General features: G+C 47.3%; 1 protein-coding gene across 5 annotated transcripts in view; it reads left to right on the forward strand.

Annotated features, from left to right (window-relative positions):
• FBH1 (F-box DNA helicase 1) overlaps positions 1 to 24,387 on the forward strand; it is a 32,613-nt gene that overhangs the window by 4,765 nt on the left and 3,461 nt on the right. For all 5 annotated transcript variants that reach the window (XM_074828110.1, XM_074828109.1, XM_074828113.1 and 2 more), the window contains 18 exons: positions 78 to 649; positions 2,006 to 2,130; positions 4,387 to 4,522; positions 4,771 to 4,961; positions 6,656 to 6,775; positions 8,426 to 8,517; positions 11,907 to 12,075; positions 12,739 to 12,967; positions 13,822 to 13,909; positions 14,580 to 14,666; positions 15,749 to 15,885; positions 18,044 to 18,143; positions 18,318 to 18,439; positions 20,141 to 20,216; positions 21,367 to 21,564; positions 22,079 to 22,204; positions 22,810 to 22,916; positions 23,749 to 23,883. In XM_074828110.1, the coding sequence (XP_074684211.1) occupies positions 78 to 649; positions 2,006 to 2,130; positions 4,387 to 4,522; positions 4,771 to 4,961; positions 6,656 to 6,775; positions 8,426 to 8,517; positions 11,907 to 12,075; positions 12,739 to 12,967; positions 13,822 to 13,909; positions 14,580 to 14,666; positions 15,749 to 15,885; positions 18,044 to 18,143; positions 18,318 to 18,439; positions 20,141 to 20,216; positions 21,367 to 21,564; positions 22,079 to 22,204; positions 22,810 to 22,916; positions 23,749 to 23,883 (2,810 nt within the window). The remainder of the gene's footprint in view (positions 1 to 77; positions 650 to 2,005; positions 2,131 to 4,386; positions 4,523 to 4,770; positions 4,962 to 6,655; positions 6,776 to 8,425; positions 8,518 to 11,906; positions 12,076 to 12,738; positions 12,968 to 13,821; positions 13,910 to 14,579; positions 14,667 to 15,748; positions 15,886 to 18,043; positions 18,144 to 18,317; positions 18,440 to 20,140; positions 20,217 to 21,366; positions 21,565 to 22,078; positions 22,205 to 22,809; positions 22,917 to 23,748; positions 23,884 to 24,387) is intronic.

Below are 24,387 nucleotides of genomic sequence, written 5' to 3' on the forward strand. Positions count from 1 at the left end.
TGTTAGCTCAGTTAGCAGCTTTGCACTTTGCGCTTGTTTTCTGTTGACTTCACTCATGCTCTTCCTCTTTTCTGCAGGCCAAGGTCAGCAGAAGAACATCACTGATTACTTCAAGATCTCTCAGACACAAGAAGTAGGTGCCGGTGGGACGAAGAACAGTATAATCAAAGAAGAGCTACTGGATCCCATCTTCAGTGAGCCTGATGATTCCTTCAGCAGTGCCTCCACTGTGATGGAGATCAGCGGTGATTCCTCCTCCTTTCTGGAGGATGAGGACCTTGTACCAACTCCCAGGGAAAGCTCTAGAAAACAGCCTCTGTCTGCTGCAGCTGCAGGCGTTCATAAGACAGAGCATGATTTGTGGGGTGAGCCTGAGAAGAAGCCAGTGGTGGTTCATCCAGAACACAGCCAGATCAAGCAGGAACGCAGCCAAATCAAGCAGGAACTTGATGCTATGGAAATCGAACCAGTCCCTGATGCACACTATGGACTCCTGGGGACCCGGAACTGGGAAGTACCCCGGGGAAGTATTGACAAGCTGCCTGTTGAAGTCCTTAGGAGCATCTTTGCTTTGCTACCAGTGATAGATCTATACCAGAACCTGAGCCTGGTGTGTCGCTGCTGGAGGGACATCATCAGTGATCCACTGGTAAGGACTGCTGTGATGTTGACTTGAGCCTGTCCCTTCTCAAACTGCTCTGTTTTGTCTTAGTCTTGTGGCTGCAAGTGTTGCTGTAGGACTATCCATGCTGTGTCTGTCTCTCTTTGTTCCTTTAAATCCCTTTGTTGTTCTCTAATGCCCACAATCCTCTCTTATGAGGTCTTTTGTCATTTTTTGGTCTTCTGGACCACAGTGGCATCTTTAGATGCCAACCTGTATCAGAGATCAATATTGGAGTAATTTCCCTTTATGCATTCTTCCCATACGTGGAAAGAGAGCATCCTGTAAGACTCCACAAAATCTCCCTTCACTGTTTTCCTTGCAGCCTTTTTTTCCAACAAGGATCATGCAGGAAATTTTGGCTACCAGACTGGGCAGTGTCCTCTCGTGGCCGGTGTACGTCACTGTGTGTGTGTTCCCTGTATGTGTGGTGCCTCTTGTAGTCAAACGGGTTTAGAGAGGACTTTAACTCTGTTTTTACGGAGCTTTGTTCATCTGCAGTCAAGGCCCTCACAGTACAAACAGTCGTGAACCCACTGGCAGTTGTTTTGGCTGCAGCGAGGATCTCTGCATTTCGGTTAAAGGTGGCTCAGAGACAACTGGCACCGCTAGACTCACTCACTGTTCACACTGGAAACACTCAGCTTGTACAAAGAGGCTGTCTCAGCCTGAGTCTGAGTGGTGGGGGACTGATCGCAGCCCAGATTTTTGCGGGGGTTCAAGTTCTTGTTCATGCCCTTCCAATAAATTCGGATGGGTAAGGCTGGACACAATGCAGGAGGTGTCCTGCCCTCTGCTTTGTCAGCACAGCGAGCGTGCCTTGAGCCTGAAGAGCTAGAAGGATGCGTAGAAAATGCGTATGTTGAATGCTCAGCATGCTCAAGTCATCTCCCAAATCTGCTCTTCACCTCATAACACAGCCTAAAAAGCAGCACCCTGTCTGTTTTTACCAAAGAAGTCCAAACAGCAGGCTGTGGGAGGTTAGGGCTTCATGGACACATGGATTTTAAGCACTCAGACCCTGCTCAGAGCAGATCTGTGCATTAGTGCTGAAAATATCCCCATTCCTTTAATGCTTTGACATTTGAAACTGAACCAGCATCACCCTGTTTCCATCAGTCTAGAAAAACCAGCCATTTATAGACATGTTTGCAGGCTTTCTCTCTTTCCTCTGTTTCCTCTTTCTTTCCCCATCTCGTGCTAGGTACCTGTTTCCATCAAGCTACGGGGACTTTTTGAACTCCAGGTCTTCTTTGGAAGTCACGTTGATTAGCTTATTGCCAGAAGAAACCTATTTTTCAGTGCTGTGAGATAAAAGATGGTGGTATGTGCTTCACATTCTAGTTCATTCCTTGGAAGAAGCTGTACCATCGGTACCTAATGAAGGAGGACACAGCCCTACGCAAAGTTGAACAGGTCTTCAGTGCCATAACAGAGGAGCAGGAAGGATGTGTATTTGGGCTGATCAGGTGAGTCCACTTCAAGACCTGACTTTGTACCTGTAGATCTTCAGACCTTCCTTACTTTGGGTCTTCCATTTTTATCCTGTGGATCACCAGGAGAGAAATGGGTTTGTCTTTTAAACAGGTGGGAGATGTACAGGAAGATGAGGAAGGGGAAATTATTTTAACAGTAGAAATCATTAGTAGGGTTCTAGAAATAGGTAAAAAACTTGCCCTTCCCTCCTCCTTGTTCTGTTTGGAGCACATGATCATAGAATCATTTAGGTTGGAAAAGAACTTTAAGATCATTGAGTCCAACCGTATCTAATGCTGCCAAGTCCAGCACTAAACCATGTCCCCAAATGCCACATCTACAGGTCTTTTAAACCCCTCCAGGGATGGAGACTCCCCCCCTGCCCTGGGCAGCCCATTCCAACGCCCAACAACCCCTTCTGCAAAGAAATCCTTCCTAAGAGCCAGTCTGACCCTGCCCTGGCGCAGCTTGAGGCCATTCCCTCTTGGCCTGCCGCTGGTTCCTTGGCTCAAGAGACTCATCCCCCCTCTCTGCACCCTCCTTTCAGGGAGTTGGAGAGGGCCATGAGGTCTCCCCTCAGCCTCCTCTTCTCCAGACTAAACCCCCTCAGTTCCCTCAGCCGCTCCCCATCACACCTGTGCTCCAGACCCTGCACCAGCTCCGTTGCCCTTCTCTGGACACGCTCGAGTCATTCAATGGCCTTTTTGGAGGGAGGGGCCCAAAACTGAACCCAGTATTTGAGGTGATGTACAAGTAGAGGATGAAATCTGGAGAAGAGAAGGTGGAAAGGGGGTCTAATTGCAATCTTCCCCTGCCTAATGAAGGGCTGTACAGAGCCCAATGCCAGGATATTCTTGGAGGTGTAGTGGTCAAGAGAGGCCAAGAGACAATGGGCACAAGTTCCAGCATAGGAAATCCAGTTAGATATTAAGAGAGTGGTCAAAGTGGCCCAGAGAGGTGGGGAATCTCCCTCCTTGGTGATGCTCAGACCTCAGCTGAACAAACAACCAAACCTTGAAGTCATCCCTGCTTTGAGCAGTTGGCTCCCAAAGTCCCTTCTGCAGTTTCCGTGATTTTGGTAGCAAGTGAGAAGTGATGGATAAGTGAGGCAGAGGCTGCAAAGCCCGGGGCAGGGACAGTCTTGTACTGCTGTCTGAGGAGATGGAGAAGCTGAACATGCTCTGGGAAGAGGGGGCAGAAGAACAGTCTTGGTGGTGGCCTTTTGACTTGGATGGTGTTGCCTCTTGGAGGGCAGGGAGATGCTTGTTGCACCAAAGGAGGAAAGAGGTGAGGAGAGCCTGAGCAAGAGGGTGTCAGCAAGCAGCTGCTGGATTTGGAAGCTCAAATGAAGGTTTTGGAGACGGATCTGTATGTCAGAGTACAGCAATTGAGAGGAGCTGCCAGGAGCTCCAAGACAAACATTAGAAGACAAAATAAAAAAAACCAAACTGGGCTGTCCTGTTCCTTGCTGCCTTCTGGCACCTGACAACAAGCTTGGGAGATGTTATATGGTTGCTTCTTGCAGGGTGACTGTGCTAGAGAGAGTGAGATTCAGTTTAAGCGTCTTTTAACATCCCTTTACATTTCAGGATCTGTCACGTCAGCACTGTTTTTCCATCTCCTGATCACCCAGGGTCTGAGAGAGACTCAGCATCTCTGGGTTTAGCTCAAATACAAGTATCTTGTGGATGGTGTGAGATTTGAACTCTTCTTCCTGGTCCCCCCCATCTCCAACATATTTTCTTCTTTTCCTTTCCTGAAAGGCTGCTCTGCTGGACCCACACTGACTTATCACAGCTCAGCAGCAAGCCCAACCCAAGATCCCCGATAAAAACAAGTGCTCTGTTCAGACCTCTGTAGTCTAGAGAGCAATTTTGTATGGCAGTTAGATGGTGCAAATAGAAGAGTCAAATTGGGTTAGGAGCGAGGTGGATCCATCTTCTGGAAGAAGACTTTGAGACAGCCAGAAGGAACTTGCAGACTAAGGGCTTGATGCAGGAAAGTATTTAAGCACATGTCTGTGTAAGAGAACTGGGAATTACTTGTCTAAATGGCTCTCGGCACAAGAATGGGTTGGAAATCCAAGTTCAGCACCTTGGGGTCTCGCCGCTGAATGCATCTGGTCAAATCTGTGGGGCACACAGCAAGGCATAGTTTAAACTTGCTGCAGCCTGACTGATGGTACTGTGGAGAAGGCATTATTTACTTGGAGAGTAAGTGAAAAATGCTGCTGTTCCCGTTCTGCGCAGGTACGTGTCTACCATACCCACCAGTCAGAAAGTAGATCCCAGCGCGGTTCTCCAGTGTTTGAAGAGTCATCACCTCTTCTCAAAGGCTGAAGTCTGCGTGGTCAACAAACTGCCACGTTTACAGAGCAGGACGGGGGTAGGTTTAACAGTTATTAATTGGTTTATTGAACAGGTTTAACAACTGCTGGTGCTGTGAGGTCATATCTGCCCTCCTGCGTCTACAGGTTTTCTCTTTGGGGTGTTATTTGATACTATTCAGAGTGACTGAAGAGGATTTAACTATTCACCATGGCCTAAGTGTTTTTTCGGTGTTGAAGAAGGGTTTCCCTGCTCCTGAAGGCTCAAAGCTTTTTCCTCTCTCTTTCTTCTTGTTGCCTCTACCAGCCTGAGAACATGTGGGCCATAATTGCAGTCATGGTGCTTTTCTCCGATGGCGTCAGCGACATCCAAAAGCTGATGGCGTGTCTGCAGAGACCTTCCTCTACCCTCTCTGTTGTGGACGTGACGGAGGCGCTTTACTGCATAGCGACGCTTCTCTACGCGATGACAGACAGGAACGTTAGGATCACTAACAGGTAGGGAGTGGGGAGATGCTTCCTGCCTGCCTCTTTCTAGCCATGGCGATATGTAATGTATACAGTGAATATTTGCTCACGAGCAATTGTGTCCCTGTTGTTTAGGGCTCTCTGATTCCTCATTGTGTGCAGTTTATCAGGAACAGTGTGCACTTCCCTAGCTTTTTGCCAGAATGTTCAGGAGCATTGCCTTTAGATCTGCTTTAATTCCTAGACTGTTTCATAGTCCGCTTGTTTTTCAGGAGATAGTGTTCAAGAAAAGTAATTTTTCTCAGCAACAAAAGCAGGTTTTAAAGCAACTATAGAAACTTTCTGATTAGAAATAGATACACATCAGCTGCAACAATTTAATCCGGTTATTACCTTCCTGAGACCGGTTATTTACTTCACTCCTCTGAAATGATACTCCAAGTCCCGTGGCCTCCCGATGCACGTGCGTAGTGATCCATCCTGTGCCTTTTGGTCACAGAGGTACCTGGTAATTCAGGTAAGAGCCCACAGGTTGCTTCAGAATTGCAGTGAGGATGAGATAAGGGTTAAGGACAGGTGTAAATTCTTCTTATGAGGAGACTGGAAAGGAACTGCACTGGAAAATGAATCTATAACCAGAAAGAAGATGGTTCTGTAAGCTGCCCTCTGTGAGGTACAGTCCAGCCTGTGCTAGACACAGGAGAAGAGTTCATCCTCTGCTTACTTAGCCATGGGCCATGTGCTCAGGCTACCAACCAGGGAAATCAGAATGCTTGTTTGGCCTCTTAGTGATTGATAATTGCTGGCTAAGGTCATTAACTTGAGTAAACACCTGCTGAAGATGTGGCAGAGAGAGGCACTTGCTAACAATGAGAGCTCGTGGTCAAAGTCACCCACGTCCCATTTCCACCTCCTTGAACAATCTAGACCAGAAGAAATAGGAATGACCACGTCTCTTCTGCCATTATCTCTTCAAATCCTGCAAGGTTTGTAATCTAGGGCAGAAGGAGGAAACCTGTCCTCAAGGAACTGTCTGATACCTATTGCAGCTCCTGCCTGAGCATGCAGGTCACCTAATGTGAGACACGAAGTCTGTCCTGGAGTGTGGCCTGGGGTGGCAGGAACAGGAACAAAGCTGCAGTACAAGAGGTAAAACCACAGTGGTGTCAACCCTGCTGTACAATCGAGTTTAATTTTAAACCAGCTGTTGCTGGTGTAATTAAAGCCTCAGAGTAGCTGTGCTCCTCTCTGTGCAGTAACAAAGCACCATGAAGTATTGTCAGAGCTAACATATTTGTATAAAATCATCATAAGACAGTTGATGAAACTGCTTCACTTTAGGGGCCTAAACTAGCCCCAGATTCTCTCTCAGGTTCCCCCAGACTCAGTTGCTAATAGTGGTTCAACAGAGCAAGAGGATCCTGTAGACTGTGATCCCAGGTTATGTTTGCACGGCAGACCCTGAAACACAAACCTGGCAGGAGTGAGGGAGAGGCCACAAACAGAGCTGTCCCTGGGGTGCCTTTGCAATCACTTTTCAAGGTAGAACTAACTGCACTTTAAAATATTAATACTGTCTCCTGCAACTCCCTGAGCGCTTGGGGCTTTGTGAGTTGTTCTGTTAGAAGTATTCAAGATATTAGTGGTCTTTTAGGTTGTTGCAGACATTTAATTTGTTATTGATGATTTCTCAATGATGGTTTCTCTTTTGTCCTTTCTACCAGGATCCATTACAATATTTTCTACTGCCTGTATCTGATGGAAAATGCTTCTGTAACCGTGCAGACAATAGAAGAGGAAGAGGAAACACTGGCAACACGCTGCAGACAAGACTTATGGTCCGGGTAATGCTATTTTAGGTGATCTGAGCAGTGCACCTAAGTACGCAGGGCCCTGGTGAAGTGCTGGACCTTGGAGAGGGAGCAAACACTTCATGGCAGGGGCTGGTTGACAAGACTCTTAAGATCCATAAGGATTAGTACAAAAACTTATTCTGTTCCTTACCATATTCTCCCTGAATTCTCAGAGGAAAACCAGAATCAGGCCTTAAATCTGTAAAAATTGAATTGCCAAGCTCTGACTGGATTTAAGCCATCATTCACTGATGTGTCTGTGTATCGGTGGAACACAGTTCTGTGCACTCCAGTGCCACTGAAGTTTCACAGAGCCCACGTCACCCCCAGATCCCCTCCCAAATCACCACTCTCCCTACGGATAAGGAGCTCTGGAAGGAGGGGAGAGTGCCTGCTTTAATTTTAAAACAGCCTGTTCCCCGAGAAATGCAAGCTGCAGTCAGCCAAAATGGAGGTTGACTTGCTGGTGACATTACTGTAGTGCAAATAATGTGGCTGTTCGTTTATGAACGCAGCTTTCTGTGCACGGGAGGAAACAAGATACCAGCCACTGGATATTGATTTGACTCCTCTTCTCTTGATTCTGTTGGATAACTTATATATTAGCTGTTATATATATATAGCTGCTATAAATTAGCATTGGTTGGTAGCTTGCTGCCTAGAAAGAAAGGACAGTAAGGAGTGAAACGTTTTCCTGGCCTGTGGAGATCCAGGCTTGGTTCCCCTTCTGCTGCAGTTAGCCTGGGTTGAGTCATTTAGTTTCCTTATCCTGACCTACAGAAGGGGAATAGTGGTGCTTTCATCCACGACAGAGGTTTACCAAAGATAAATCCAACAAAATCACCGATGATCCAAGGTACAGCAATGAGAGAGGTCATAACAAAAAAAAAAAAAAACCAAAAAGGTAAGCAGATGTTGGGTTTCACTGCTTCTTGTTTTCCCAGCCCTTTCATTCTACCCCTCCATTTGAAGTCCTTTTCTAAGCAGATTTCTCTTGTTCAGTAAAAGATGCATCCTGGGGGCAGTCATCTAACTGCCAGCTGTGAAATGTCAAGGATACTTAAACAAGGCTTTCTGCCCTTATGCGTGGTATCGGGGAGGACCTTGTGCAAAGAGATGGTTCACACTGTTGGCTGATTACAGGTTTCAGACCTTTATGAATAAAACAATTTTGCTCCAGCCGGAAGCACTGAATGCCTTTCTTAATGTTAATCAAAGCTCTCAGCTCCCCCGAGAGGCAGGGATAATTGATCTGTCCTACATGCTGAGAAATCAGAGAGCAATTTAAAGTACACGCTCTCGAAAGCAACAAAACACCCCAACCCCAAATCACTGTTTTCAATAAGCCTAAGGAGCCGGGGTGCCAAATTCATTTTTAAAGCATGATGAAGGGCCCTTGAGTAGATCTTCTTCTATGTAACCTTCCCCAAGGTTTACTTTTTATTTTTGCTATCTCACATCTCTTCTTATTCCCTGTTTTTCTCATTTGCACAACCAAGTTGCTCCAGTGCCACCTTCCTGCTTGTGGGATGGGATCAGTTATTCATTGGTTGCCTTCTGCTGCTAGTTGATGTGTTTGTTTTATGTGGGAGGATTTATTTTCTTAACTCCTCATTCTGTTTTTTTTTCTGATTTTAATAGCTGTTCTGAAGTAAAGCTGACCCATGAACAGCAGAGGATTTTGAATCACAAAATTGAGCGTGGTCAAATAGTGAAAATTATAGCATTTGCTGGTAAGAGCCAAAACTTCTGTTGTAAGAATGAATGTATAAACTTCTAATTCTGCTCCTTCCCTCCCTGCTTCTTCTGTCTGAGGAACTGTGTGCATGCCAGGAGGATCAACCTTACTTTTAATCAGTACAAAAAATCAGAGCAAGCTTTGCAGAGAAATAGGAATGGGAAGCATGGTGGTGGTTACTCCCATGCAAGCTGGGTAAATGTCATATTTGAATACTGAAACCGAGTGTTTGGGTGCTGTCGATGACTGCTCAGAGCAGCTTGTCAGGGAACCCAGGAGAGGAGAAGCAGCTCTCCATGTGTTGCTGAGCCGCGTGCTGAGCCTGTTTGTCAGTATTGTTGTCCACAGGCCACTAGACGGAGTTGCTCTTACTTGTTTAGATTTAACATCCCTGTAGGAGCACCACAACCCAAGAAAACTTCTGCACTTGCATACAGGTTTGAAAAGGGGAATTGCATAAAATCGAGGGAGCCTATTTAAAAAGAAATGGAAAAGTAAATCATCTCCCTCCACCTGCAGAGAGTTTTAAAGACACCACACTGGGGGCTCAGAGCTAATGTGTGCTCTCTGCCAAAATAGCCTTGCAAAGGACATGTACAGTTAAGCACCACAGTGCAGAAGCCACCAGTACTGGTTTCTTTTGTCTGTACAAATTCACCATGTCCAAATGAAAAACAAGGGAACATTCATGAACTCTGAGAGGTTACGTGTAACCACAACAAGTCAGGGCAGAAAAGAGTTTGAGGAGCTGCTGGCAAAAAATATAGAAGACTCGTAATTCTTCTTCAAATGCGTGGATGAGGATATTTGCCAGAGCACCTGTTAGCTAACTGCAGTGCAAAGGGTGCCTTAGAGTGAACGACGCTGTCACAAACAAGCTAAATGTGTTTCTGCAGTTTTGTTCCTCGTAGAGGGTCTTGGAAAAGACCAGCCTCAGGATCCTTCTTTTTAGGGTGTCCACCAGAGGCTCGGTCTCACATTCACCTGGGAAAAGTTGTGGATGAAATATGAGTTGGTACTGTTCGTTCCATGATCTGGACTGTGTCACCCAGGAGATGCAAAGGAACTCAAGGGTGAAGCAGTGCAATAGCTGAGTGTGAATTCTTGCTGAAAGCTGCCTTGGCAGTGGAGTTACAGGGAGATGTGGGAACAATCTTACCAGCGAGCCCAATATCTGTACCAGGTGTATTGGGTTTGTGTGGCAAGGTTTCAGAAGAGGGGAGCTACAGGGGTGGCTTCTGTGAGAAGCTGCTAGAAGCTTCCCCTGTGTCTGATAGAGCCGCTGGCCAAGGCTGAGCCCATCAGTGGTGGTGGTAGTGCCTCTGGGATAACATATTTAAGAAAGAGGGGGAAAAAATGGGGGTGGAACAACAGTGGTGGAGAGAGGAGTGAGAATATGTGAGAGAAACAACCCTGCAGACACCCAGGTCAGTGAAGGAGAGGAGGAGGTGCTCCAGGTGCCAGAGCAGAGATTGAAGCCCATGGTGAGGCCGCTGTGCCCTGCACCCATGGAGGTCCACGGGGGAGCAGAGACCCACCTGCAGCCCATGGGGGACCCCATGGCAGAGCAGGGGGATGCTTGAAGGAGGCTGTGACCCCATGGGAAGCCCACGCTGGAGCAGGCTCCTGGCAGGACCTGTGGCCCATGGAGAGAGGAGCCCAGGCTGGAGCAGGTTTGCTGGCAGCACTTGTGACCCTGTGGAAGGGACCCACGCAGGAGCAGTCTGACCCTGAGGGAGCCACCCTGGAGCAGTTCGTGAAGAGCTGCAGCCCATGGGAAGGACTCACGTGGGAGAAGTTCATGGAGGACTGTCTCCGTTGGGAGGGACCCCACGCTGGAGCAGGAGAAGAGTGTGAGGAGTCCTCTCCTGAGGAGGAAGGAGCAGCAGAGACAACCTGTAATGAACTGACCACAAGCCCCATTCCCCATCTCCCTGCGCCACTCAGGGGGAGGAAGTAGAGAAAATCAGGAGTGAAGTTGAGCGCAGGAAGAAGGGAGGGGTCGAGGGAAGGTGTTTTTAAGGTTTGGTTTTATTTTCTCATTATCCTACTCTGATTTCATTGGTAATAAATTAAACTAATTTCCCCAAGTTGAGTCTGTTTTGCCCCTGATGGTAATTGGTGAGTGATCTCCCTGTCCTTATCTCAACCCATGAGCCTTTTGTTATATTTTCCCTCCCCTGTCCAGCTGAGGAGGGGAGAGATGGAACAGCTTTGGTGGGCACCTGGCGTCCAGCCAGTGTCAACCCACCACACCAGGCAAAACGGTGAAGGATCCTCATGGGTGAACAGTTGGTTAAAAGCTGGGAGGCAAAAGTAGGAACAGATGGTCAGTTTTCTGCACGGAAAGTGGTAACCACTGGAGTCCTGCAGAGATTTGTGCTGGGACCTGCTTTGTCCAACATTCACGAGTCATCTGGGAGGAGTGAGAACAGCAAGGTGGCAAAGTTTGCTGGCACTGTGTCATCGCTGAGGGTATGGAAAAGGGCAAAGAAGGAAATGTGCCCTTCTTGTCTCAGGCCTCTGTTGTGATTGGTACTCCACGAGTGAGGCAGCTTTGCTATGAGGTGTGGACAGTGCTGTCCTGCAGCAAACTGGAGTAAAGGAGAGCAGCATTAGTGAGAGATCTTACAAGGAAATGAGCTCATGAATCATTCAAAAGAGAAATTTTAACATTTCATTTACCAAGCTGTCTTTCAGAGAACGAGTCTCTTCACGTCTGCTCAGACTTCTAAAATATTGGGTGATAAAATAATTTTTTTTTCAGGGTGCAGACTGTAATTTTTCAAAGCTGCTTTGCTCCACAGCTTCTGATTTCAGTTGAGTCTGGAGCACAGGTGTGATGGGGAGCGGCTGAGGGAACTGGGGGGGTTTAGTCTGGAGAAGAGGAGGCTGAGGGGAGACCTCATGGCCCTCTGCAACTGCCTGAAAGGAGGGTGCAGAGAGGGGGGATGAGTCTCTTGAGCCAAGGAACCAGCGGCAGGCCAAGAGGGAATGGCCTCAAGCTGCGCCAGGGCAGGGTCAGACTGGCTCTTAGGAAGGATTTCTTTGCAGAAGGGGTTGTTGGGCGTTGGAATGGGCTGCCCAGGGCAGGGGGGGAGTCCCCATCCCTGGAGGGGTTGAAGAGTCGGGTTGACCCAGCGCTGAGGGATCTGGTGGAGTTGGGAACGGTCAGTGGGAGGTTCATGGTTGGACTGGAGGAGCTTCAAGGTCTTTTCCAACCGAGATGATTCTGGGATTCTGTGAGTCAGTGAATAAATTCCTGTTAGCTGCAAATAGCCCTGCTCTGCAGTTAGGACAGCAAGAGGGGGAAGGTAAAGCTGATGAGAGGTGGGTGGATTCATTCATTCCTGACTCTGGATGCTTTATTGTTTACTTCTTCAGGTACAGGAAAGACCACAACCTTGATCAAGTACGCAGAGAAGTTTGCTGATCTGAATTTCCTTTACGTGACGTTTAACAAATCTGCTGCAGACAGGGGAAAAAGTGTCTTCCCCAGAAACGTTACGTGCAAGACTTTCCATTCGTTAGCATTTGGAAGTGTCGGCAAACAGTGAGTGGGGATTTTAGATTCCTTCAGATTTGATGGGCCAGTGATTTTCACATCTGTGTGAGCCTGGGGAAACAGTCTCATTACCTGGTCTGTCATAGACTCTGCTGACATAAACCCCATTGCTGATGTGGGGGCTGTTCATCCTGCCCGTGTTTGTAGCCAAGAAGCACTCACAGGGAGATGAAAAGCCACTAAGTATGGCTTTTTCCTATTTCCCATTTACACTTCAGTGGTACAACCACTCTAAATGCTGCTTTTCTTTAGCAGAGGAGGGGTTTTCTTAACCTGACTTGTTCTAATAATACAGTTTCTGGCCATCTAAACTGCAGACAGAAGGGAAAATGAGCCATGACCTGGAAGAAGAGGGGAATCTACTTACCTGGCTCTGAAACCAATCTGTAATTGCAGGGGTAAACAATGAAAATACCTCTCTGGCTCGACTTTTCATCTATAAAATCTATAATATTAATAAGTTTGTGCTTCCACCAGGATAGATATATGCAGATTTTAAAGATATTCCATTACCTGGTCAAAGTGGGTGTGTAAAACAGAGCTTCTGCAAGTGTTAGTGTGCAACATAAGCAAAAGCAAGCTTGCTTTTCCAGTAGGCTTTTCGTATGTGTTTCAACATGTGTCTCTTATTTTTTGTCATCTGTGGTGCAGCTATAAAGAAAAAGGCAAGCTGAACTTCCACAAGATGTCAGTTTTCTCCATCAGTTTTCTTATCCAGAACCGCGAGGGACAATCTCTGTTTATAAGAGGGAAAACAGTCTCGGAGACCCTTGGAAACTTTTTTGCCTCTTCGGATGAAGAGATCTGCAAAGAACACACTCCTGTTTGGTTCAAAAATACTCATGGTGCGAGAAAACTTGTCAGTGACATAGAAAAGGAGGTGGGTATCTGAGATGAAGCAAGACTTGGACTGCAAGGTTTAGAAGGGGCTGTAGTTATCCCACATCTCTCATAGTTCACAGGTATTTGTGCTTCAGCTGTAAGAACTGACTGTCAAAATATTTTTTTCCTCTGGTGACAAATAAAAAGGAACTGGGGCCTGTTTGTTCTCCCTGTTCGCACAGCTGGTTTGCAGAGAGGAGATTATCACTGTCTCTGCTCAGTGCAGATGTTTCTTCCCTCCAAGGAAAAGGGAGAAGAGATTGCATGTATTTATATCAGTGCCTGAACGGCGCTGTGATATTATATGAAAAGACAATAAACATTTTTGTAGTCATTTTGATATGCGGAGCCAAACCCAAAAATTCTCATTTAGAGTACAGACATCTTAGCAACACTTAAAGTAGCACTGACATCGCAAACAACGTGGGCTGGAGTTGTGGAGAAAATTAGCCTTTCTGCTTTTCACTGATCACACCTGATCAGATCCAGTCCAGCCAGCAGAAATGCAATTTGCAGTCGTTATTGCTGGCAGGGAATGAACTCACAGCCTCAAAATATTAAATACCTTTAAGCACCTTGCAAGCTGTCCAGAGAAGCCAAAATAAATGCAAAGTCTGTGTTAATGTGCAGAAGTTAAGACAGTATTACAGGGTCCTAAGAGCTGAGCCAAAGCAATGTTCTTTTCAGGGGCTGCCTTTGGAAAAGACAGTGTTAAGGAGAAGTTAACTGGTGGTGACACAGAAGAGAAGTAGGAGGAGAAAGGCTTCAGAGAAGCCTTTCAAGATCTGCTGTGCCTGGACTGGTTTTCTGCTCAAAACAATCTATCCAGACCCTTCTGTTTTCTCTTTCTAGATCAATGTGGAAGAGGCCAAAGAGATATGGTACAACATGAAAAAGCTGGATGAAGATGTAGAGAAGAAATACAAGATGACTTGTGATGGTAAGAGTACACATATCAAATGCCTTCAGATAAAGAGCTGTAGTAGAAAACTAAATGGATTCGTACTTCTTACTTCTGGCTGTGCACCAGGAATGAGCATCAAAAAGTATAAAATTTCTGTTCTCCTGCCACTGGCTCACCAGGGAGCTCAAAACAGTCCTGAAGGCTGGTAGTTTGTTCATTTTTCCCTCAGAAAATGGTGGAACTATTTAGATGTGTGTGATTGGCAGCAAAATCCTGGAAATAATGGGTGAGACAGTGGGCAAACAAGTGCTAACAGTGTTCCTTGCTGCTGCCAGCATGTCCTTTCCTCTTGCTTCTTACCATGTGTGCAGATAGTGCCAGAGGTAGCTCGCACTGGGGAAAATCTTCTTTGTCATTTTCTTTGTGCATTAAGAGTTTTGGAGTCATCAACATAGCTGCCTTCCTCCGGTGCAGTCAGGTTGTTTTGGGAGTGGTTTTTTCATCCTTCCTACAGCCAAAGGAGATAGAGCAACATCTGGGAGCAACAGAGATTTTTGCAATCCCTCCAAAAGTCATGCAAATTCCAAGCAAAAAGTAGGGCCAGAAACTTTTTTTTTTTTTTAAAAAAGAGACATGTTTTAAAGATCATGGTGTTTTACGATGAAAAAATTACCCTCTCACTGACATGCCTCGTTCTTTCTCTCAGGGTATTTGAAACTTTGGCAGCTCAGCAAGCCTCAGCTCTCAGGATATGATGCCATTTTTGTTGATGAAGCACAGGACTGCACTCCGGGTGAGTGGTGATGGGAGACAGAGCTGCAACCTTCCTAAGCACTTTACAGAGAGGACGTTTGTGCGCTCAGGGGTGTGTGAGAAGTAGCACAATCAAAAAAATTCTGCCCCTCAGCTGTAACATTATAACTGCTCTGGTGCTTGGTCCCAGATTCTTGCAAATTCAGCAAGGCAGCTTGTAAGCAGGCTGCAAGAGTGCAGCAGTTTGAGGGGTTGCTTTCAGTTGCTTTGGGCATCCAGATGTGCCCTCCAGACCCATTTGCTATTGCTTTGCTGCTAACAGAGAAAAACAGAACACCAGCATAGTCAAGGACATGGTTTATTACAAGAGTGGCGAGACATTAAATAGTTCAGCTATCGGAACAGCAGAGCTGCTCCATGCCACCCCAGCACTGGGTGCAAGTCTTTCCTGTTCCTTGCTCCACCCTGGGGATTCCTGAGTCACCCAGCAGAAAGCTGCTGGCTTTCTTTGCCAGGGATATGGGGAGTAGCTTTCTGTTGCAAAGCAAGTTGAATCAGTTCTGCGAAGGGAACCGTGTGCTGAGGGGCAAAAGAAGTGGGGCAGAAGAAGGCCTGGTCTTTGCAGTGGATATTAAACCAGCTGAAAGGCTTCTTCAGAGCAACTGTACTCACTGGAGACCTGGTCTTATGAGGGTTTGGCTGTGCTTTGGCAGCTGCGTGCGATGCGAGCGGTTGGTCTGCCAGCATCACTGAGCCTTGGTCAAAGTGAACCGAAGAGCTGAGGTGTGCACTGAGCCACTGCGCACACGTGCAGCGTGCCCGGGTCACTGGGGATGGGTGGCAGCTTTGTGCTGGGCTCCCAAGGGTGGGATTAAGCTGCTGGGCAGGAAAAAATACCGTCAGTCTGAAATAGTGGGAGGATGTTTGTAGAGCTCCCAGTCAACTGCACGCTTCCCTTTGCTTCTCCCCAATCTGTTGTCTCCTGCAGCTGTGTTGACCCTTTCTTAAATGCTGTGAGTTACCAGGCAAGAGATCTTGCCTCTGTACAGGCAAAAGACACTGTACAGTTCACTCTTGGTTTAGGAGCAGGCTCCTCCGTAATGCTCTGATGTTTTCCTGCAGCCATCATGGATATTGTACTGTCACAGACATGTGGCGTAATCCTCGTAGGAGATCCTCACCAGAAGATCTATAGCTTCCGGGGTGCCGTCAATACCCTCTACACCATTCCTCACACCCATGTCTACTACCTCACGCAGGTAAGATGAGGGTCTGCTGCTGTCCCTTCCCGGGCAGATCCCTAATGCAGTGGAAAATGTTTCACGTCCCTTTTCAGAAGGCATCTAACAGCCAAACTTCTTGAGTTGGTCACCGTGGAGTGGTGCGTTGCCTGGATTAGTGGCGTGCTTTGCCATTCACACCCTGCGCTGCAGAGCTCCTTTGTGCCTCTTAGTGGAGTGATCCCATCACTAGGAAAGCCATGTGGCTTGGAAGACATATGGCTTGAAAAATGGGCTGGATCGCTGGGCTGAGGCCAACTGGAGGAGTTTCACTAAGGCCAAACACCGGGTTCTGCTCTTGGGCCACAACAACCCCCAGCAGCGCTACAGGCTTGGGGAGCAGTGGCTGGAGAGCTGCCAGTCAGAGAGGGACCGGGGGCCGGTGATTGCCAGCCGGCTGAACAGGAGCCAGCAGTGTGCCCAGGTGGCCAAGAAGGCCAATGGCATCCTGGCTTGTATCAGCACTAGCATGGCCAGCAGGGACAGGGAAGGGATCTCGCCCCTGTGCTCAGCACTGGTGAGGCCGCCCCTCGATGAGTGGGTTCAGTTTTGGGCCCCTCACTCCAAAAAGGCCATTGAATGACTCGAGCGTGTCCAGAGAAGGGCAACGGAGCTGGTGCAGGGTCTGGAGCACAGGTGTGATGGGGAGCGTCTGAGGGAACTGGGGGGGTTTAGTGTGGAGAAGAGGAGGCTGAGGGGAGACCTCCTGGCCCTCTGCAACTGCCTGAAAGGAGGGTGCAGAGAGGGGGGATGAGTCTCTTGAGCCAAGGAACCAGCGGCAGGCCAAGAGGGAATGGCCTCAAGCTGCGCCAGGGCAGGGTCAGACTGGCTCTTAGGAAGGATTTCTTTGCAGAAGGGGTTGTTGGGCGTTGGAATGGGCTGCCCAGGGCAGGGGGGGAGTCCCCATCCCTGGAGGGGTTGAAGAGTCGGGTTGACCCAGCGCTGAGGGATCTGGTGGAGTTGGGAACGGTCAGGGTGAGGTTCATGGTTGGACTGGAGGATCTTCAAGGGCTGTTCCACCTGGATGATTCTGTGATTCTGTGACATATTTGCTGGCTGCACACACAATCTTTTTTTCTGGCTCTGTACAAACTCCAGCACTGCCACCTCTCTCCCACCAACATCCCTTTGTCTGTGATATCTCCTGCCCTGTTTGTCTGCCAAGGGAGTAATTTTCACAAGTAGCTTCAGCTGATCTGAGTTTGCCCTGGAATAGAGCTTCTGCCTTCTTTCAGCACAAGTGATACTTGTGTCTCCAGGCTGGATTACCTAACCTGCTGCTGTGCCAACTGAAAGCTCGCCCTGATTAGTTTTTTAGTGTCATTAGCTACATGACTACACAATTCTCACAGCTAAGGAATCCTTCAGAATGAATCAGTTTAAACCAGTGACACAAGCTGCAGTGCAACCAGCTCCTAAGCCAGAACAGCCGCCAAAACATTCATCCACCTGAGCTGCCTTTTCCCCTCGCACTATGTCAGCCTGGCTGAGGGGCAGGGGCCAGGGACAGGCACGTAGGAGCAGGGACTGCCTTTATTTGTGGTGGCACATCTTGGGACTAGTCTTGGGACTAGCCTTGCATCAGCTCACTTGTGGAGTTTTTGTGGGTAACAAGATTTTCCGCTTCTCTTTGCTGGTGGAGGTGTTGTGCTCAGCCAGGCACTGGTGGGTTTTAATCATGGTGTTAGGGAAACTTGATTAGGACTTTGACCTCACGATTCTTTGACTGTTGGCCCCAGATCTACAGGTTAGGAAAGCACAAGGAACAACCCCCAGCCCTGCTCTGCTGCTCTTTTCCCACGACCTCCACCCCCTGCCCTGCTGCAGAACAAATATGCCATGTCCCATTAACTTACTGGGAAAGAGTCTTGGCAGTGGCCACTCTTGGGGTGGAGAGGCTGGAAACCACATTTTACCCTGTATGACAGTCCCACCTCACAGCACAGTTCCTACTGTCTTGGATGTAAGAGTGACCAGGCTTTCTAGGAATAGTTTGGGGGGGATTTGGGTGCTTTTTCTAAGAGAAAGTTGGCCAGAAGGTTGGTGGGAATTGTATAGTTCCATATATAGTAATACTTTTGTAGGTTCTAACAAGCTCCTCTTCTTTTCCTGCTGTTTCCTTTATTTTTCCACATAGAGTTTCAGATTTGGTCCTGAAATAGCTTACGTTGGAGCAACCATTCTGGATGTCTGCAAGGGGATCAGGAATAAGACATTAGTGGGTGGAAACCAAAAGGGTAAGTCGTGTCAGTGCATCTCTCGGCTCAGTCAGCTCTGTTCAGTGACTGGGAGTTACAGAGCCACTGCATAATAAACAAAACGTGTCAGGATTAATCCTGATTTATGAAGATCTTTGGGTTTCTAAACCTGCTTTCTAACTGCCCTGGCTAACTGGGAATTTCTTCATGCAGGTGATGTGAGAGGCAGCATGGAAGGGAAGATAACAATCTTATCACGGAGCAATTTTAACGTGTTCGAGGACGCTGTGAGACTTACTGGAAGAGAGAGACCAATTAAAATACACGTGATTGGGGTAAGGGGAGATTGCCAACGTGTCTTTCACATCCCAACCTCGAGTCCCCAAACCTGTTAGCACTTGTAGCAGAGACACCTACGTGTGGCTTGAAATAGGTGTGGCTGATCTGCTGTCTGTAGCACCCAGGTTTAAAAACCAATATTCAAGGAGGAAAGCAGCAATCTGTTGTGGCTGGGGAAGAGGTTTTTTGGAGCAGCTGTTCTCAGATCGGTGCAGGCGATCCCTTTTTAGGCTCATCTCTTTTTTTTTTTCATCAGGCTCAGATGAGCGGGCAGCAGCTCCTGTCTGCTGGATGGGGTTGGGGCAGGGGCAGGGTGATATATGGCTGGAACAAGTCACTGCAAGTATTTGCATTAGATGGAGCACTGCTGACTGCCTTTGACTGCCAGCAGTGGCACAGTGCTCCTGCATTAGGGAAATCAAAATAATTGCAGGCTGAGTATAAAAAGCAATTTTTCAAGCTCTCTTAAGAGACAAAGACAATGGCTGAAGCTGAAGGTGACCTTTGGGCTTGTGGATGCCACAGAGGGCTGTGCTGTGCTCATTACTAATTTCCAGTCCTGTGATGGTCTGGTCCCTGTGTTGATACACTCAGGAAAATTGGTGCACCGGCCTTTTTGGTGAGGGAAATAGGGATTTTCAGCAATGGTGAATGTTAACCCCTTGAGGGAGCAACAGTTGAGGTTTGCACTGATTTTTCATTGGCAAAAGGCACCCACGTGTCTGAAGGAGAGCATGCGTGTGCGCACGTCTGCAGAAATTTGTGTGCTTGAATGGCAGGGAGGTTTTAATAAGGCTCCACATTTCAAAAGCCTCAGAGGAATCATTAGTCTTCAGACTCTGAATCATCAATACCTATGATTTAATTTGAGATCTTGTTCTGCACCCAGAAACATAGAAGCACATGAACAGTTGTCCTAGTGCTGAATGTGTTTGAGCAAGAGCCTGGTCTTTTGAATTTTAGGCTGATATTTTAATTTCTCTTTTGCACTGGGAAACTGCATATCGCAGTGGAATGAATGTTTGAACTGTCTACCCAGTACCAAAATCCTCATCTGCCTTTGCAATGTGGAATAAGGCAAAGTTCAGACTGACACTTCTTTTGATGGAACAAAGCAAACTGAATTGGGAAACAAGGGGGAAAAATAATTCCTGAAAGTAAAAATTGTCAAAGCAAAGCCTTTTGTTTCAGTTTAACATTGAAAGGGAAACATTTACAGTCAGTTTAGCAAGTTTATCTTCATTGTGGTGGCCCATTGCTTCAGGAAAGAGGATGCAGTCATGCCTGGAGCTGGCTTTGCCATGGAACAACGTGGAGTCAGTAGGCCAGCAGCATTTATGGCACAACAAACTTCTAAAGTTCTTTCTAACAAAGCAATATGCAGCTTTTGGAAGCTAAAATGACCAAAACCCAAAATTACAGAATTTTTTTCTTCTTTGAAAAGACTTTGAATGTAAAATTCTGCCGTAGCTCTGTTATAATGCCAGTCAGACAGTTGCTGTTCTCTCTGTCTGTCTGTCCGCAGAGCGGGCTGGATCATTGCTTTTTCAGCTGCCTTTGGTTGTGCTACAGCTCCAGAGATTTCAGGAAACCAGCCCTGCATCTTCAGCACATTTCTCTTTTTCCCTCCCTCTCACCACCACTAACCACCAGGCCCTGCTAGCCTGTATATTAAGATGAATTGTTGTTTGTTTTAGGGGCTTGACCGTTTTGGCCTGGAGAGAATTCACGATATTTGGAAACTCAGTCAACCCGCAGATGAACGGAAAAAAGGTGAGTACATCCTCACCCTTCTCCCTGTGATCCTCCCTCCAGCAGCAGAGACATTTTAGTTTTTGCTGCAGTGATGGAAAACAACACGCTTCTTGGTGTTTTATTTTGTATTTCCTCATGCAGTTATCTGTTGAAATCTGACTTCTCAATGGTAGTGTCATGGGCTGTGCTATTTTGGCTGCTTCAGTGGCTGGTGTTAATACCAGAAATGCTGAAATTGTGGGGCCTGTGTCATGTAGTCCTCCCCAGCTTTCTGCTGCGATGCCTTATGTTGAGGGCAAGAGCCCAGTAAACTCATAAATTGGGATTTTTTTCCGCTATGTTTTCTGATTTTACTTCATTTTTCATTTTTCTTAGGCTTTTCCTATTTTGTTTTTAAACCTGGTGTGCTGATTCCTCTATGACATGCTTTCTTTTCACTGATGGATATCATTTGGGAAGTAAATCATTCATTTAAAATTTTATGGCAGCTGTAGACAAGTATTGTTATATATAGCTTATATATGGGGCACAGAGACAAACAAAGGACTTACTGAACTGCCACAAGTGATTGATTATATGGGTGTTGTTACTGGTTCTTTGGAAGGTGAGCTACCAGGAAAATTCCTCGCCAACTGGGTAAAAAGAGAGAATAACGCAGGTTGGAAGGGCCCTGGGGCTGTTTCTGCCCTGAGCCCTGGCTCCAGCTGCTCTGAAGTCATGTTAGAAACTTTTCAGACTGCTCAGAGTCTTTTCCCTTCGATTTCTGAATATCTCTGGGGATGAAGGTTGTGCAGACTTTCTAGGACACGTGCTCTAGAAATGGGTGAGCTCGGGGCATGTTTGCCAACCGCTCTCTCCTGAGCTCCTTAAACTTCTGTACCCTCCATCGTACACCAGTGCTGCATCTCAAAGTGAAGCTGTTTTGTGAAACTACCCACTCTGATGAAAGCATTTGAGGGTGTTTTGCATCAGTAAAGAAAAAATCCTGAGCAAAACCCACCGATCACAGAGCGAGGAGTATATCCCAAGCCCTGACATCCCACAGCAACAATCCATCCACTGCCCCATGCTTGCCTTCCCTAATACTTTGAAATTTGATTAGAATTTAAATATGCCATTATATGTGTCTGTCAAATAAACTCATGTCATCTGCTACTTTCTTTTTCAGCAAATCTTGTTATAAAGGACTCCTTTATCAAAAAATGGGAAGAAACTGAGGGCTTCATCGGTTTCAGGGATTATGCAGAGCGCATCGATGACAAAGACCTGGAAGTGAAGATTGCATTAGTGGAGAAATATAGAGAGCGGATCCCTGAGCTCGTGCAGAAGATTCAGAGCAGCCATGTGCGACAACAAGCTGTGGCAGGTAAAGCCAAGCTGTGTCTTTGATAGGGGAGCAAATTCGGGTCTTCTTTCAATCGAGCTTCAGTGCTGAATCCACCTTGTTCTGCAAAAAGACTAAGTTTGGATCAAGTCGGTCAACTATTTCCTACAGTTGGAAAGCCTTAGGACTTTGTCCTGCTTTTTGGGAGTCCTGTTGGAATTGCCCTGCAACTTGCTGACTAAAATTTGGGGAAGGGACAAAGCAATCACGATAAAAATTCATCAGATAAAGAGAATTCCTGTTTGGGAGTTGGGGCTGAGGCTCAGGCTGCTGCCAACCGGGTATTTTCCTTGGCAGGGAAGTTGTTTTCAGCAGTCTAGATTCCCAGTGGAGGTACTTTGCTTCTGATTTGTATTTGGGGAGAGGTGAAATGAATGCAGAATGAAATCATTTCATTTGACTTGGTGCCTCGTGAAATTAAAAATATCATTATTGCTGCGATGACTCATCTTTTCCCTTATTTTTCCTTCTTGTTCCCCACGTGCACGGGTTACAGATTACATAATAGGTACTGTCCACCAAGCCAAAGGTCTGGAGTTTGATACGGTGCTGATTGCAGATGACTTTGTGAAAGTGCCATCTCGCAGCGGTGATCACCAGAGAGTAACTAACTTCAGTATCGGTAAGGGAACGGCTGTGTGTGGTACCCAGCCTGCTCTGAAAGCAGGAAAGCAAAGCGTGCTGCCAGCCCTTGTCCCCCGAGCTTCTCGGTGGTGGCATGTGCCAGTGATTCTTGATCTTGTAGTTTCCTTCACAGTGAGGTAGGGGAATATTCCTGCAGCCCAGCTCGTAGCCGTCTAACAACAGAGAAAGACCAACTCCACACTTGGGAAAGACTGAGCTTTGCTTAAGTGCCACAGTTCATGCTTTGGAAGAGCCCGTCTCTTCCCAGTGAGCAGAGAGGAGCTTGCAGTGAATCTAGAGGCTGAGAAGCTCCCCAGTGCCAAACCTGTGCCTGGGAGGTGGGAAAACATATAGCAGTGAGCTGCTTCTCTAGGCGTGTAGAGTCCTGCCTTTGAGGGAGGAAGATGGAATGAGGCAGGAGCTGTCGGTGGTGGCAGGAACTGCACAGCAAACGCAGGAGGGTGCTGCACAGTTGTGCTGCTCTGCAAGTTCATGCTCTCCCGGAGCAGCACCTCCCAGAAATACTAGCTGAAGCATTAGTAGAATGGCAGAGCTGTTCATTCTTGTTCTCTAAAGCTATGCATGGTCTTTTCTCCACCCTAGACATGTATCCTGAGGATGAATGGAACCTGCTCTATGTAGCAGTGACACGTGCAAAGAAGTGTTTGCTAATGTCAAAGTCCCTGGAATACCTTTTAGCATTGGCTGGGGTAAGTGAAATCTTTCCAAGGTAAGCAAATCCTCGAGTGGGGTAATTTAGGGTCCTGATACCTGCACTAAAACAAGCCACCGTCGCGTGTGGACTGCAGCAGTTCCTCAGCCTCTGTGTGAGTGCTCCAGAGGCAGAGCAGACATCCAGGGAGGGCAGACTCCCAGCCACACTGCTGGGAATCCCGTTAGGATTTGGAGTTTCGAGGCAGCTCTGCAAGCGATGATGTCTCGGGCAGGATGGGCAGCTGTCAATTTAAAAAAGTGCTGGGAGAGTCGGCACCCACTACCCGTAAAATCTGCTCATCTCCGATTATTATGTTTGGAGGAGGGGTGTTTGGTAGAGAAGCATAAAAGAAGATTATAGTAAGATTCAGCTTGATCCTAAGATTTATGCTGAGCATGGACTGTGCCCTGGCTTGTGCTGGCATAGACCAAAATAGCTGAGGACACATTTTTTCCTCAGTTCACACTGTTCCATACCGTGATTTCAGCAGCAGCAAGACACAAGGTTGCAGCATTGCTTATTTTTTCAGTCCTTGCATTTGGGTGTTGTCTTCCGCAGGACCTGACTTATTATCTCAGTGCAAGCGTGTCGGTTCCCTTTTCTCTGTCTGCAGTGGTTTCCAGCTCTTATTCACTTCCTCATGAGCTGCTGCTGTTTTCTGCTTGATTTTTGTCACCAGGGGGTTGGAGATTTTTTGGTTTGTATTTTAAAAACAATAATGTTGCAAGTCACTTCCCAGGGGGTAAATAAAAATATGAAACAACCCGTTCCAGTATCTCAGCTCCTTCTGAGTGGTGTTGTTCCTGTTTTTTTTTCTTGTTTCTTAGGAGGGTTTCCTTCGAGTGGAGCTGATGAGTGAGGCTGCAAAGGACAGGGCCGCTATAGCTTGTTCTGTGCCACAGTGTACGGGAACGCTACAGCCCAACTCCAGGCTGGTTGTGAAGAAGCTGCCTTTGACTCACGTACGTCCCCTCCCTGGGCTTTTGAGATCACATTTCTGAATCAGGAGCCTTCACCAGCCGCTCCAGTGGCTTGCGGGGCAGCTGTGTGCTGTGACTGTTCTGAGCTGTCGCACCAGGGAGGGACATCCTGAGTGTTGAGCTTTGGTGGAAGTGAGCAGGAAGCATCCCATAGCCCACGGCTCCCTGGCCCTTTGCTTCTGCTCACAGCCCCGGCTCCTAATTGGGGGTCACTTCCCACTTCGAGGTGGTGTTGCAGTTCCCACAGATCAACTCATGCCTTCACCTCCCTTCTGAGACTAGTTGTGGCCTCAGGTGGGGACGGTTTGGGGGTTTTGTTGTGTCAGATCCCATATCTGACTCTTAGAGCCTCTGTTGAGGCCGTGGAACATCTGTGTGGGCTTAGCAGAGCACCCCTCACCCCAGTGACAATCTGACGTTTGGGTCCAGTTTCAGCTTTGATCCCACCTTCTGGCACTGGGGTGGATCCTTGCCCAGAGGGTGCGG

Source organism: Strix aluco, chromosome 5 (assembly GCF_031877795.1).
Source record: "Strix aluco isolate bStrAlu1 chromosome 5, bStrAlu1.hap1, whole genome shotgun sequence".
Lineage (NCBI taxonomy): Eukaryota > Metazoa > Chordata > Aves > Strigiformes > Strigidae > Strix > Strix aluco.